Here is a 14,412-nt window from a genome sequence, read left to right on the forward strand (position 1 = left end):
CATTGTCTTCAGATCCGACATGCTCATTAAAATTCTGCAAATCTGCTCAAATGTTGCAACACTAGATGCCTGTAATGAATGTATTTCAAGACTTTGCTGTCTTTTGATAGTTTTCATCTTAGATTTGTTGTTTTGCATCGGTGCTAAATAGTTCAAATTCCCAGAATTTGATCCGCAGAAGAACACATTAACATGCAGTTTTGTCTGTTGTAGTTTGTTAGGTAACTTAGACAACAACAAGTTTATAACTGTATAGAATCAATCGTGGTCAGTTCAAACGGTGTTATTGTTTGCAGGCTCATGCAAAAGGTTGATTCAGAATTGCTTCAGAATTGCTCTTAACATTCAGAAATAAGGAATGCAGGCACAAGGCACAGGCCCTCTGGGTCTGAAGTACACAACACATAATACCAGTGGGCCACAAGTAGTGCTTGAGTTATGTTATGATAATTAATTTGGTTTATGAAGGACATGGTTACAGTGTTCACATACATTAGTTATTCGTTGCCTAAGCATAATATAAAGTCCCTAATACATTTCTAAGAGCTGTGTCTGTGCCAAGTTTGGTGCGGATGTTACTTTTGTGACCTTTGTGATGTGCACGGTCCACTGTCTACCCACCCTCTTTAGGCAATTTGAACACTTTTTATGCTAAGGATGTCGTGTTTACATGTCCTGGGAATCAAATGCACGGGGTGCCTTGGACATGTATAGCCGTCCTTCCTTGTGTTTCTCGCATGCGCACTGCCGTTCACTTCCTTGTTCACGGCGCCATTAGAATGGCTCGTAACTCTAAATCTCTCTCTCGCTCTCCATGGTTTTGACCAAAAGGTCTTCATATTCTGACTTCAGCATGCATCTCGTTTGGAATATAAACGCTTCTAGAGAGACTTTAGGTGTACCAGCGTGAGGTAAGAACGGAAGATTATGACTTCCGGTTTTGTGAGGTAACGGAAGACAGGCTTTTCAGAGTAAAATCTGTCCATCTGCTTGGCACTCTAGCGCCTTTATTCTGAAAAATTACCTGGCAACAATAGTGTTAATATGGGATGAACTGCACTTTGTAATGGAAGCTCATCTTTACAGGTCCAAAAGTTCATCAAACTAATCGATTACATTGCTAGCATCACATTGCTAATCATCTTTATCTCATCACAGCACAGAAATGTCCAATCCAATCCATTCCATTCATATTGCACATTTTACAACTCAAGGTTTACAAAGTGCTGCACAAAGAATCAAAAGCTAAATACACTGTAAAGCTAAAACAGAGTGAGGGAAAAAAGAAAAACTTAGTAAAATTAGAAACAAGATAAACAAGACACATCACTGAAAAGTACAGGACGCAGCAGCGTCAGCAGACAGTGAAACAAAAACAAAGACCACAAAAATTCAAACAGAATTAAAACCCAGGCTATAAATGTGGGTCTTTAGGCGAGATTTAAAGGTCTCGACGGTGGGGGCCAGTTTGATTTGGGAGAGGAGCGCATTCCATAAAGTGGGAGCTGCGACGGAAAAGGCTTGGTCACCTCAGGTCTTTTTTTTATGTCTTTGGGACCTCAAGTTTCAACTGGCCCGCAGACCGCAATGACCTTAAAGTAAGGATTCCTCTCTCTCTCTGTTTGCCAGGTTGTGACATGGAGCTGATGGAGGACATTAAAGGTCTCACAGCAGGGGTCTCCAAGAGAGGGAAGAGGCGTTATTTCTGGGAATACAGTGAACAGCTCACCCCCTCCAAACAGGAACGCATGCTCAAACCCTCCGAGTGGGACAAGCACACCCTGCCCAGTAATCTCTTCCAGAAGAATGGACCCCTCCATGGTATACGCACACACACACACACACACACACAGGCGTGCGCGTCGCATCATGATACAAATAATGCAATGACATGCCCAAAATGTCCAGATCTTGTTCAATTTCAACAGTTTTGTTAGCTTATGTATTATATCTTTGCTGTCGGGGGGAAACCACCTAAATACATCTTGAAGTTTTTGATAATTTTTTATAGCACTAAGTCAGTGCTATTGAACACCCTTTACGTCTGTATGTTGTTTCATAGCCCTAAGTCAGTGCTATTGAACACCCTTTACATCTGTATGTTGTTTCATAGCCCTAAGTCAGTGCTATTGAACACCCTTTACGTCTGTATGTTGTTTCATAGCACTAAGTCAGTGCTATTGAACACCCTTTACGTCTGTATGTTGTTTCATAGCCCTATGTCAGTGCTATTGAACACCCTTTACATCTGTATGTTGTTTCATAGCACTAAGTCAGTGCTATTGAACACCCTTTACGTCTGTATGTTGTTTCATAGCACTAAGTCAGTGCTATTGAACACCCTTTACGTCTGTATGTTGTTTCATAGCCCTAAGTCAGTGCTATTGAACACCCTTTACGTCTGTATGTTGTTTCATAGCACTAAGTCAGTGCTATTGAACACCCTTTACGTCTGTATGTTGTTTCGAAAATATTGAACCAATGAAAAGTGGTAAAAAGTGCTTGGGACAAAACCTCTTAACCCTCAAACTGTCTGTTAAAACCGTTAAATCTCATGGAAGTAATTGACAATGTATAAAGTCACAAGGCCAACAAAAAAATGTAGGTGGTTTCTTCCCGACAGCAGATTGCCGATAACACGTGACGATCGGTGCTATAAGTTCTGCGTGCCGTGTCTTCCATCCCCAGGGAAGTACATGCTGAAGAAATCTCGCCGTACGGACGTGGAGGACTTGACCCCCAACCCTCGCAAGCTGCTGCAGATCGGCACGGAGCTCCGTAAGCTCAACAAGGTGATCAGTGACCTGACCCCGGTCAGCGAGCTGCCGCTCACCGCCCGGCCTCGCTCCCGCAAGGAGAAGAACAAGCTGGCCTCCAGGTACCACACACACACCAGTGTTGATTTCGTCGACTAATACTATGACAAAAAATGTTCGTCGACTACCTTTTTTCACTGACGAAAACTAAATGGAAACTAAATGAAAACTCTATGAATGAACTCTAAAAATCTATGATGACTAAAACTAAGACTAAATATATTGACAATTTCGTCAACAAATAAAAACTAGACTAAAATGTTAGGAAGGGACTAGTGGACAAGAGATCCAGTATAAGTCATTTTACACTTTGTTGGATGCTGAAAATAGCAGATCTACAAGCTCACAGTGCGTCGCAATAGCCAATCCACGATCCTTGTGAATTGGCTATTTTCAGCAAGTGTAAAATCAGTCATTACGGCGGCATCAAGGCCAGCGAAAATACATTTTAGTCGACTAAATCAACTGTAGATTTAATCGATTAAAATTAGACTAACACTAAATCATTCCAGGTGACTAAAATGCGACTACAACTAAATGAAAACTATTGAAGAGACTATGACTAAAACTAAAATCAAAATTTGATGTCAAAATCAACACTGAGACACACACGCACGCACACACGTGTAGGGCTGTAACTTCAGGGTGACCGTGGCTCAGGAGGTAGAGCAGGTCGTTCAATGGTCGGCGGTTTGAATCCCGGCTCCTCCTGTCTACATGTCGAAGTGTCACTGAACACACCACTGGTGGCAACCAACCACATTGGTGTGTGAATGTGGGAAGTGAGGACGCTGGCGCTGACTATTCGCCGCTTCACCTCCCAATGTATGAATGAAAATGTAAAGCGCTTTGAGTAGGCACGTAGTGCATAGAAAAGCACTTTAAAAATGCAATCCATTATTATTATAACAATTATTACATTTTACTTGATGATTAATTGTCACTCAAATAATTGCGATTAAATATTTAATTGGTGTTTATCATTGGAACATTACATTACTATGAATAAAAAATACATTCCTGTTTGGATTTAAGGCTTCGTAAACACAAGTTGCACAGGGCAGATATGACAAATAACTAAAAGTGCATAATTCAATAACGTTCAACTTTATTATTGGAAATGCGTTTTGAGCTTGTAGATCTGCTATTTCTACAATTTATTTAAAACTGAATGATTGACGATTATGCAAAAAAAAAAAAGATTATCTCAAATAATTGTGATTAGACAATTATGTAATACAGGGTTCCCAGGGTCATGAAATTCCTGGAAACGTTTTGAAATTTGAAATAACTTTTTCCAGTACTGGAAAGCCCTGCCTGCCTCTGATTGGCCTACCGACACTGAGACATAGTAACGCCCTGTCTGCCGTTTGATTGGCCTACCGACACTGCCGTCTTGAGATGCGAGGTTACTCTGTGGTGGGAAATAATACAAGACAATGACAGCTTGGCACGCGTGACAGAATGCAGCCTTGTAACTAACTTGTACGTTTTATTTTTGTAGAAGAGGCAAACTAATATTGTATGCCGTTTGCTTTGATTGAACACACATGTACGTTGTACGATGATTTGATTTGGGTGTGTACTTCTAAATAAAGTGTTAGTGTTGATTATCATGTATTAATCTAATTATAGTAAACTAATATTATATTATACTAAAAAGGATAAAGGTGAAAGGAAAAGAGACCTTTTTACAGTACAATAATGTTTCACATTTACACATACAAATAAATTACACAATCAACACAAACACTTTATTTAGAACACACCCAAATCAAACAGCATAAACAATATTAGTTTGCGTATTCTACAAAACGTACAAGTTACAGACAGTTCTCTTGTATCATACCGTACTTGTATTATTTCCCACCACGGAGAGTAACCTCGCATCAGACTATCCAGCATAGCTATATCCACCTCGGAGAACAGTCAAGACGGGCAGTATCGGTAGGCCAATCAGAGGCAGGCGTGACAAAAATAACAGATCTACAAGCTCACAGTTCCCTTCAGCATGATGCGTAGTTAGCTTGTAGGTCTGTTCCTTTGTCACGTGACACCAACCTGTGCAGCTGCAGCACATGAGCGGAACGGTGAGAGCAACACAGGAGTAAGAGACTCAGTAATGCGATTGTTATATTGTCCTGATAATTGAAAGGTTTTGGACGTGCGCACACATGCACGCGCACTCATATACGCACACACACTAACACACACACACACACACACACACTGACACAGATGTCTCATTCTCTGCTGTAGTGTTCTGAGCCCCTGAGTGTTTGCGGAACTGCTTTCTGAGACCAAACTCAGCTCTGTTGTGTTATCCTCTTGTGTGTTTCAGAGCTTGTCGTCTGAAAAAGAAGGCCCAGTATGAGGCAAACAAAGTAAAGCTGTGGGGACTCAGCACAGAGTACGGTATGTTACCACGCACACACACACACACACACACGCACGCATGCGCGCGCGCGCACACACACGCACCCTGAGCCTTTCCCAGCCTTGCTTTTATGTCCTTTGATGCCCCGCTGTCCTTACTGATGAGGCTGCCCAGATAGGTGAAATCTTCCTCAAACTCAAGTGGTTCCTCATCAACAATGATGGGTTGTGTGGGGGTGGAGTTGACACACAACATTTGTGTTTTGGAGGTGTTAATACCTAGTCCGACCTGTCTGGCAAAGCTGTTAAGCCTGTCAGTTTTAGCCTGCCTGTTGTTGTGGTTGGTTGATAGGAGAGCAAGATCGTCAGCGAAATCAAGGTCCCCAGCTGGGAGAATAGATATTTTTAGCTAGTGGGGCGATATGTTGCACGCGCATGCGCACGTTCACGAGCGGTCACCAATTAAAATAACCTCTTTAATAAGTAGGCCTATTTATTAACCCACAATATACTGTATATCATATTTTATTCTATTTACTTGCATAATGGGGAAACGTCACACAACATTAGACTGCTTCACGCAGAATATCTGACACCTACAGTAGGCTACTTAGCAGGTCGACACAATGGAATGTCACCATTGATATGAATCCAAGGTCAGTCATTCCTGTTAATTCAAGCTGTGACAGTGACACTCAGTAAATAATAGGACAAGAACGGTCTGCCCAACAGCAGCGATATATCTTATGGTACTGTATAGGGGTGTGCATCTCTCCTTTACAAGACGATTCGATACGTATCGATATGAATGGGCTACGATGCGATTCAGAGACGATACATTTATACACAGAACGATTCGAATTCGATTCGATTCGGTGGAATTCGATGCGATTTCGATTTTGTGGAATTTGAGGCGATACGATACGGTGCGATCTGACACATTTAACCTTTTTTTGATTTTTAATTTGAAGCTAGATCCATAAAGAATAGGGTTGGGACTTCATTAAAAAAAACATCTAATTAATTGGAGGATTTGTGATTAATTAATCTCAATTAATCACATTTTAATCGCATATCAATAGGCCTATTTGACCTGATCAGTGAGCTTTTTTTTCAAATGGATTTGGATACGAGTGAATCAATGAATGAATAGTGACTACATAAGCATAGGCAAAAAAAAGTAAAAAAGTAGTAATAATAATAGTGATAATATTATTATTTATATAATGCTTCTCTGAGTACTTAAAGACGCTTTTCAAGGGGAACATTAGAAAACTAATAAAAACAACTTTATATAAAGAGAAAAACTAAGACTATGGAATAAAATAAATTAAAGTGGAATGAGATAGCTGGGGAAAGACATTCTAGAGGTGGGTTTGAACTTATAGGTGGTGGCATATCTCTGAGTTTTGGGAAGTGCATTGTTTTGACAGGTCTGCCTGCTGTGGACACTAGTGAGACCCTGACCATTAAACATGGGCAGACGCAACGATACAGTCATACTGTCGATGCAAACAGACGTGTACAGTAGCTGCTCGGCCTGCTCCAAATTATATTCCCATTCGGCTTTGTGTCTGCCCGTGTAAACGCAGCATCGAGTGTGAGGGTTGGGATACGGATGGACCATAGAGTCATTAAGGAGGACTCCTTCTAACGATATGGACCAGAGTTAAACTAATGTTAGCTCCCATGCTAACTAGTTGCTACTTGCTACCCTCGTCAGAAACAACACCACCATCCAGATCGGGTGGAAGCTGCTGATCACTTTGCTTGTGTGCCCGTGGATGGGAAATGAGATTTAAAAGGCTATAGAAGCGTGGATGAAAGGCAAAGCACAGATGTGCAATAAAGTTGTGTCGTGACTCGTATCTGCGTGTGTAATCCGTCTGACAACGAGTGGTTTATGCTGCTAGTGCTCGTCTGTTGTCGCTGCTGCTGATGCATATAGAGCGTCATCATAAGCATGCGCGCGTCCTGCGCTGGAAGTAGCAGATCTACAAGTTATCTACCCGTCGCAATGCACAGCGCTTTGGGCTTGTACATCTGTGTTTTTCCCGCAGTTAGTTGAATTATATCGATTCGCAGCTTTAGGATCGAACCAACGTCCGATGCAGACGCTATTTTGACCGATCCAGACACACGTGCATCGATGTAGTCGCATCGTTAATGTTAAAATCGATTATCGATTCATATCGATATTTTTTGACACCACTAGTACTGTACCACCAACTAGAAAAGTCACTTTGCAATTTTGAAAAATTGCAAAGTGTGGTTGCCAATCGCTTACATAGGCCCCTCCCACTAATTTTGCCAGCCCATTACAATGTCATGTCACCCCTGTGATCATGCGTAAGTAATTCAAAAATCATGTTTTTGCAACAAACGGTTACATTTATCGCATTTGCGGTGCCCCCTATGGATGAAAATGGAATTGCTTTTGGCTCTGGGTTGATGCCCCAGGACATGTGATTCAAATTTGGGGTGGATTGGACGTTTGGTTCATGATTTGTGGCATTTATTGTAAAATAGGCCCCTCCCACTAACTTCGGACGACGATTAAGGTCGAACGATACGGACAAAGAAAATAAAAAAATTCAGAATAAATAAAAAAACGCAATCGGATAGGTCCAGAGATCATGTGTACCGATTTCTGTGAGATTCAGACAAAATCTGTAGGTTTAGAAAATAAGTGTGTTTTGAAGAAAATTCAAAATGGCGGACAATCTATCCTGACGGATGTGTGTGATGGGTGTGGCCTATATGGGGATATGCGTCATGACCCAAGGAATCCAGGGAAAAAATATTTTGATTTTACGATCTACGGTTCAAGAGTTATAAGCCAAGTACACTGGGTTGTTATAGTGCCACCATGAGGCCGACCGATATAATTACAAGTTAATTAATTTTAGTAATTATTATAAACCTCCCTTCCAATTTTTTTACTTATTGCCCTTACGGTCTCGGAGAAAAAAATACTTGAATGTGAGTTTTCGCATTTTCCCATTCATGTCAATGGGGAAATTTAATGCACGAATAAATTTATATCAATTAAACTATACAACACACGTGTTTGTGTGTGTGTGTGTGTTTGTGTGTGTGTGTGTGTGTGTTTGTGTGTGCAGATCGCTTGCTGTTTGTCATCAATGCCATCAAGGAGGAGATAGTAACCCGGGTGAAGGACTCTCCACAGCCCAGCAACATGGCTGACAGTCTGGATAGACTCATCCAGGAGACACTGGGTGAGAGAAATCTTATTAAATCGTATTATTTTCAAACATTTCCATGTTTCTCCATTTTGTTCTCTAAAGTTCTATAATGGCACATCTGAACAGTGTTCTGCCAGCTTTCATGATTTTATATACTGAAATCAGACTTCTGAATAGGCCTTGGCAATATATGTAAAGATATTATATCAACATAATTTGTGATATGACACTAGATCTCACCTGGGACTTTGAATATTGTAATGAGTTCTGTCCTCCCCTGGTTTTAATTACTTATTTTATACTTCTAGCCGTTCTAATTCTAAATTATTATGATATTTGAATTTGTCCATATTGGCTAGTCCATATTGGCAAGCCCTACCTACTGTATGGTAAAAAGGGAAGCAACAGACATAGATCACCGGTGGGGTTTTAGGGCCTTTTCGTGTGATGAGTTCACCAAAGATTTTCAAGTGCAGCCTTCAAAGAAAAGTTATCACAGTGAGTTTGCAGAACCTCCCTACTAACCACAACACCCAATCCATTGCAGTGACGCCACCTGTCGCCGGGCAGACTTCAGACTTTGTCAACCAGATCCTGGAGACCACAGGGCATGGCGATCCCACCGGCGGACTAGTTGGCCTGCGAGTCCCCACCTCCAGGATCTAGGCGGATCCCAGTGGGGTTAAATATTACCAACGTACTGTAACTGTGACCCCAGTATCTGCATGACCCTCCAGCCTAGAATACATCCACCCTATTAGTCACACAGCCACCCATACCACGCCCCTGTCTGCGTGTGTGTGAGTGTGTGTGTGTGCGTGCGTATGTGTGCTTGTGCCGCCATGCGCTCCGCGTGGGACATAGAGCCTACAGCTTTCTTGTCCCTGCACTCTAATCAATATGCCGCCAGCTCCCAACCTGTAGCGGGTCCCGTTGGGGGAAAACAAAGTGTCTCTAAAGCAGGTGGTGGTTAATAGGTGTGTAATGTAACATGTTAAAAGTATGTTCAGGTCTTGCTTCTGTAAACACACTCTCCTCTAGGCTATAGTAATGAGAGTCATTACGAGTGCATCCCTATGGAATAGTCTCACGCAGTCTGCAACTAGTGAAGTCATTCCAAAAAATACTATTACGTAAAATGTCAACCTTCCGATGTAAAAGGTAAATCAACCCACGCCACACGCCTTTCATTATAATGGCCTTGGGAGCCGTGCTGCCGGACGGCAACAGAAATTGCGGAGGAGTAAACGGCAAGCTGAGAGGCCTCTTGGAATGGCAGGGGGGAGTATTTGGTATTGAAGGCCTAAACAGAAGTCATGCCATTCTCTGTCAGCCTATGAGTTATTGTTTGAAACGCTGAGGTTAACCTTGCATCGCAGCAGGAATTCACCCCAAAGGGTTAGGATAAAGAGTAGAAAAGTAGACTAATATGATACGTGACATCTCCTATGTAACGTGTTGCTTTCTGGCACCGCGGCTCCGATGTAGGAGGAGGTGCGATACAATTGTACAAATCTGCTTGTCTACATCAACGTTTTAACAAATTTATGTTCGGTCGTATGACATCGCCACGGGGCTGCGAGCTTTTTCCACTCTGCGGCAGCGTAGTACGTCAAACTATGAATCAGGCTTTTTTTTTGACAGTCGAGCTTCTAGTGGTGCAGAGCCGATTGACTCCACAGGAGGATGGTTGACAGGTCTGCTGCAGGAGATGTTGGCTAACTGACCACATCAACCGAAGCAGCAGCAGAAGACATTTTGTGCAGAAGGGAATGCATTGTTTTTGGTGCACTGGCCCCCAATCCAAAAGCTTTCTACATGGGTGAAATGGCCAGCGTGTAAGGGCATGGGGAGTGGGGACGTTGTTGATGAATGAAGCTATCAATGATCCATCTCCTCTTTACACTGCACTTATTGAGGTGTCTCCCAATGAAACTAGCATTGGCCCTTCTTTTGTACAGTACAGATGGCCAGGCTAAAAGTTTGGTGTGTCCATACTAGTGTTTGATCAGAGTTCTATTCATTGTGCCTTGTGTATGTGTGTGTACAGTATGTGTGTGAGAGAACGAGGTGAGAGAGACAGGGAAGAGGTGATTGGTCAAAACTCCCTGAGATGATGATGAAGCGTAGCGAGGCGGTTTGTTGTGTATTTCAGCTGTTTTAAAGATGTTCTGAATGTACATAAGAATATGGAAGCTACCGACGCGTGATGCCACAGAGTCTGTGTGTATATAGGAGTTGACCTGTTGGTTTTTGGTACTCTTGTCTTTAGGGATCAGGGGGAACAGGGGAAAGGGTTTTAGATATTTTTGTTTAGAAAAGATAAAAAATATATTTGCACAGTATATTTTGATTGTTTTTTGTACCAAAGACACATGCAACGAAATGGCGACTAGCCAGTTTAAGTAAGGTTTTGCACAGCTTACCTGACGCCGTATTGAATGTAAGAGATGTGGGAGGGTCAGGGAACTTTCATAGAACTGTGAAATTAGCTTGGGTCCAATTCTGTACAGAAAAGGAACATTCATTCACTCTTTGTTTTGTTAACTAAAAGAATCTTTTTGCCTGCCTGCCCGCAGGCTTCTCTAGTGTATGTCTGTTGCTTAGAGAGCGCTTCATTCCTCAACTTATTTCTCCCTCCACAAGCTAATTGTGTTACGGCACAAGAGCGTTATTAGATAAGCTATTACATTTTTGCCTGTTTTATTTTATTGTCTAAATGTCACCAACAATAACCAAAATGTTATATAGCCGTGTCACTTTCTACATGTAGACAAGAAATATTTTGTTTGATAGAATATTGTTAACTGCATTTTGTTTTAAAAAGTACTGTATATAGCTACATTCATAATATATCTTGGTGAATTGCCACTTTTTTCATGACAATTGATAGATTATTATTAAGCATGATGCATTTCTGAAGTCTCTTTGAATCGAGAACGTTTGAGGAGAGGGGGGAAAAAAACCTAATGGAAAAACGAAACAAAAAATAATAATAATTTTGTTCTATTTTTGTATGTTAGCTGCCTATTACATTTCCTTTTAGTTTGGAAGTAATCCATAGAATAAGCCTCCAGGTACTCTCTGAGGAGGAAACAGAGAGGTGGAGGAGGTGACGAGAGAGAGGGAAAAAGAGAGGGAGAGAGGGGGAAAAAAGACGCAGAGATGCTGTGTAATGTCCTGATGTTCCCTCCTGTCTCCTGGGCTGGCTCAGTGTAGTGCAGAGATCTGAATTCTGAACATGCTATAGTTTCTACAGCATGGAGTGCATGTGACAGAAAGAGAGATGCAGGGCTTCAGCGTGCAGTTTGAATGGAGCTAGGCAGGTCCTAGCCAGCTGCTCTGAGGCAGACCGCATTTTCCACCTGCTATTAGGCACCAATCCATTGGTTTTGTTTTCACTTACTTGTCAACACCCGATTTGTTCTTGGTTGCGTGCAGGTGTTGGCACCCGTGTCCGTGCAACGAACTATAAAGCCCCTTGTACACAGAGTCCGATTTCTTTCGCACAAAAACATCGAAACTAACGATGAAAATGATAAACGTGCGCTTCTCTGCACACCTACTCCGGAATTGCCATACGAGTGTCTGCGACGGCATGTTGTTAAAAAAAGAAAAAACCCAGATCAATTCCTGTGTTTTATTCCAGATTAAAAACGGATTGACCAATTTAAAAATAAATCACATCGGATTCTGCGTGTACCTCTTGCTTAACTGTGTGGCCATTTGAAGTTTACAATTCATTAGACTTGCACAGTAGTCTTAGGGACCATTTGCCTGAGCTGATGGCTGCTTGGACGAATACCTTTGAGTCCTCTGGATAATGGCTTGTTCATATGTCATCATGTGACTGCGTCACTCCTCCGAAAATATCAGATTTCAGGATAAAAGTATAGTTTTAAGATTGTTCCTTACCAATCTCAACAGCAGATGGCAGCAGGGCTGCTTACCCATGTCAAGCCAGGCTGGTGTACGGTCAGAAGGCTAAACGGAAAACGGACTGCTGCTGCTAAACGGAAAACCCCCTGCTGCCTTCTTAGGGTAAAGCCTACAGCAATTCAGACTTTATTATTTTGTTATTTTCGTGGAAGCAACATTGTTGTACAACAAAGTATACATTAGGCCATCGCCAGCCCCCAAAATTCAAATGGTCACACACACACACACACACACACACACACACACACACACACACACACACACTAGTGAGTAAATAAAAATGAGAAATTCACATGGATGGAAGCAGGCTAGTTGACTGTTGGCTCCCATATGGGGAAGTTGCTTGTTCACGGATGTGAGCTCTGTTTCGGGGTGTCTCTGATACTTATTGGAACTACAGTAGATACGATGTGAGAAACTGCTGTCCTAGCCTGTGGTTTTCATGTGGCGTGTGTGCACATGTGTGGTGGAAGAAAAACTAGTGCTACATACTTATTTTATTACTCCATCTGTTGTCTGTTGAGTCTAAAGAAGGGAGAAATGGTGCTTTTTCTGAACCTAGAATGATGCGTGTCGTCCATGATTGTTTTGTTTGACTTGCTCCAGTCGAAGTTGGTAAGACTCGCTCTTCCCCCCCACCGTCCATAGCTATTTTCTTAGCCGTTATCGCTTTTTTGTAAATATATTGAAATTTATCTTCTAAATGTTAGATATGTGTATAGAATCGTATATGAAAACAAACGCACTTTGTTCCAAAAAAAAAGAAAAGGAAAAAACTAAACAAAAAGAAAAAGCATTTTTTTCTTCCATTTGCTGCTAAAAAAAGGCCTCATTTGAATGCTGCAGTGTAATTTGACTATTACTTGCTTGGATATGTCTTATTACCTGGCTAGGAAAGGTCTGTTGCCTGGTAAGATTGGTTCAATGGCCTGGCTAGGTAATGTACCGTAAGGAGGTCTATCGCAGTGGGTTTCAGGGTTGCTTTAGGGGGGTTCAAAATGAACAGGATGGGTTTATTACCTGGCTTAGGACTGTATGGACAGTGTGCTTGTGGTCTTAAAGAGAGGTTTTGATTCCAAGGCCCCAACATTGATTCTAATGATGACCGGCTCCTAGGCATCATGTCTCATTTGCCTTCAGTAGAGGTTTCCTATGGAAAAACTGATTCTGCTTTGGCTTCCTCTTCAGGGTGATGTACAGTGTAGACACATTTCTCCAGAGAGCTATATTGTTATCATTTTTAAACTGATTTCTACTTGTGACTTAACATGGAGGGTTTTAGCCTGGGGCGACCATTGCCAACCCAGCTGAGAAGAGGTTGATACTGGCCGCCTTGGGGGAAGTTACTATATCACTGTACTGTATGGCAAGCCAATTACAAATGGAGAGTCAATCCGGACACTTATTGCCTTCTTAAATAACATTCTAGCTTACACACCACATGACAATAAACTGTCGGATGCCATGACAGAGGTAGCAGACATCTGGAAAATTATCTTCAAATAATCATCAAACTGCTCAAGGCGCTTGTACTTATTCAGGCACTTAAACATTTGAAACATATTTGAAGCAAGTTCAACTGCAAGTTTGCCACAAATATGTTGGGATGGGTGGGGTGGGATTGTGGGTGGGGATGGGGTTGGGAAAAACGATAGCCTGTTGTTGATCCAGCAACGGGCTGCTAGTTGACCGACAATAGACATTAAGGCTCTTTTTGACTACAAGAACTAAGTGGATCGTGAATTTTGGATCGGTTTCAGATCAGGTTCTCAGAACCTCATTCGGGTGCCTGCTCAGGAGGTGGCACTAACCCTGAGTCCAGGTAACCCAGAACTTAATTTATACTTAATTAACAGGGGGGGAAAGCTCACAATGTTCTAAGCTTGTATATTGGCTATTATTAGGGTTTCTTTTTAGGACGTACGTAATGAAAACAGAAATCTAAGCCTAAATTGTAAACAAAAAGCAATCGCAGAACTCCGCGAGGTCTGGAACGTTTCAGGTCCTGGGAGGTTCTGAGTTGCCCTTCGTGGTCGAAAAGAGCCATTAGACTTGTCGACTATCGGTCACGTGGC

The 14,412-nt window shown here is 41.9% G+C and overlaps 1 protein-coding gene across 1 annotated transcript in view; it reads left to right on the forward strand.

The window, feature by feature from the left end:
- The window catches only part of crebrf (creb3 regulatory factor), a 34,781-nt gene extending 20,846 nt beyond the window's left edge, over positions 1-13,935 (forward strand). The window contains exons 6-10 of the mRNA XM_083776205.1: positions 1,630-1,821; positions 2,689-2,878; positions 5,158-5,231; positions 8,315-8,431; positions 8,946-13,935. Coding sequence (XP_083632331.1) covers positions 1,630-1,821; positions 2,689-2,878; positions 5,158-5,231; positions 8,315-8,431; positions 8,946-9,064 — 692 coding nt within the window. The 3' untranslated portion in view covers positions 9,065-13,935. The remainder of the gene's footprint in view (positions 1-1,629; positions 1,822-2,688; positions 2,879-5,157; positions 5,232-8,314; positions 8,432-8,945) is intronic.
- Positions 13,936-14,412: the final 477 nt, after the last annotated feature.

The sequence above is a fragment of the Protomyctophum parallelum genome (assembly GCF_964188405.1).
Source record: "Protomyctophum parallelum genome assembly, chromosome: 1".
Lineage (NCBI taxonomy): Eukaryota > Metazoa > Chordata > Actinopteri > Myctophiformes > Myctophidae > Protomyctophum > Protomyctophum parallelum.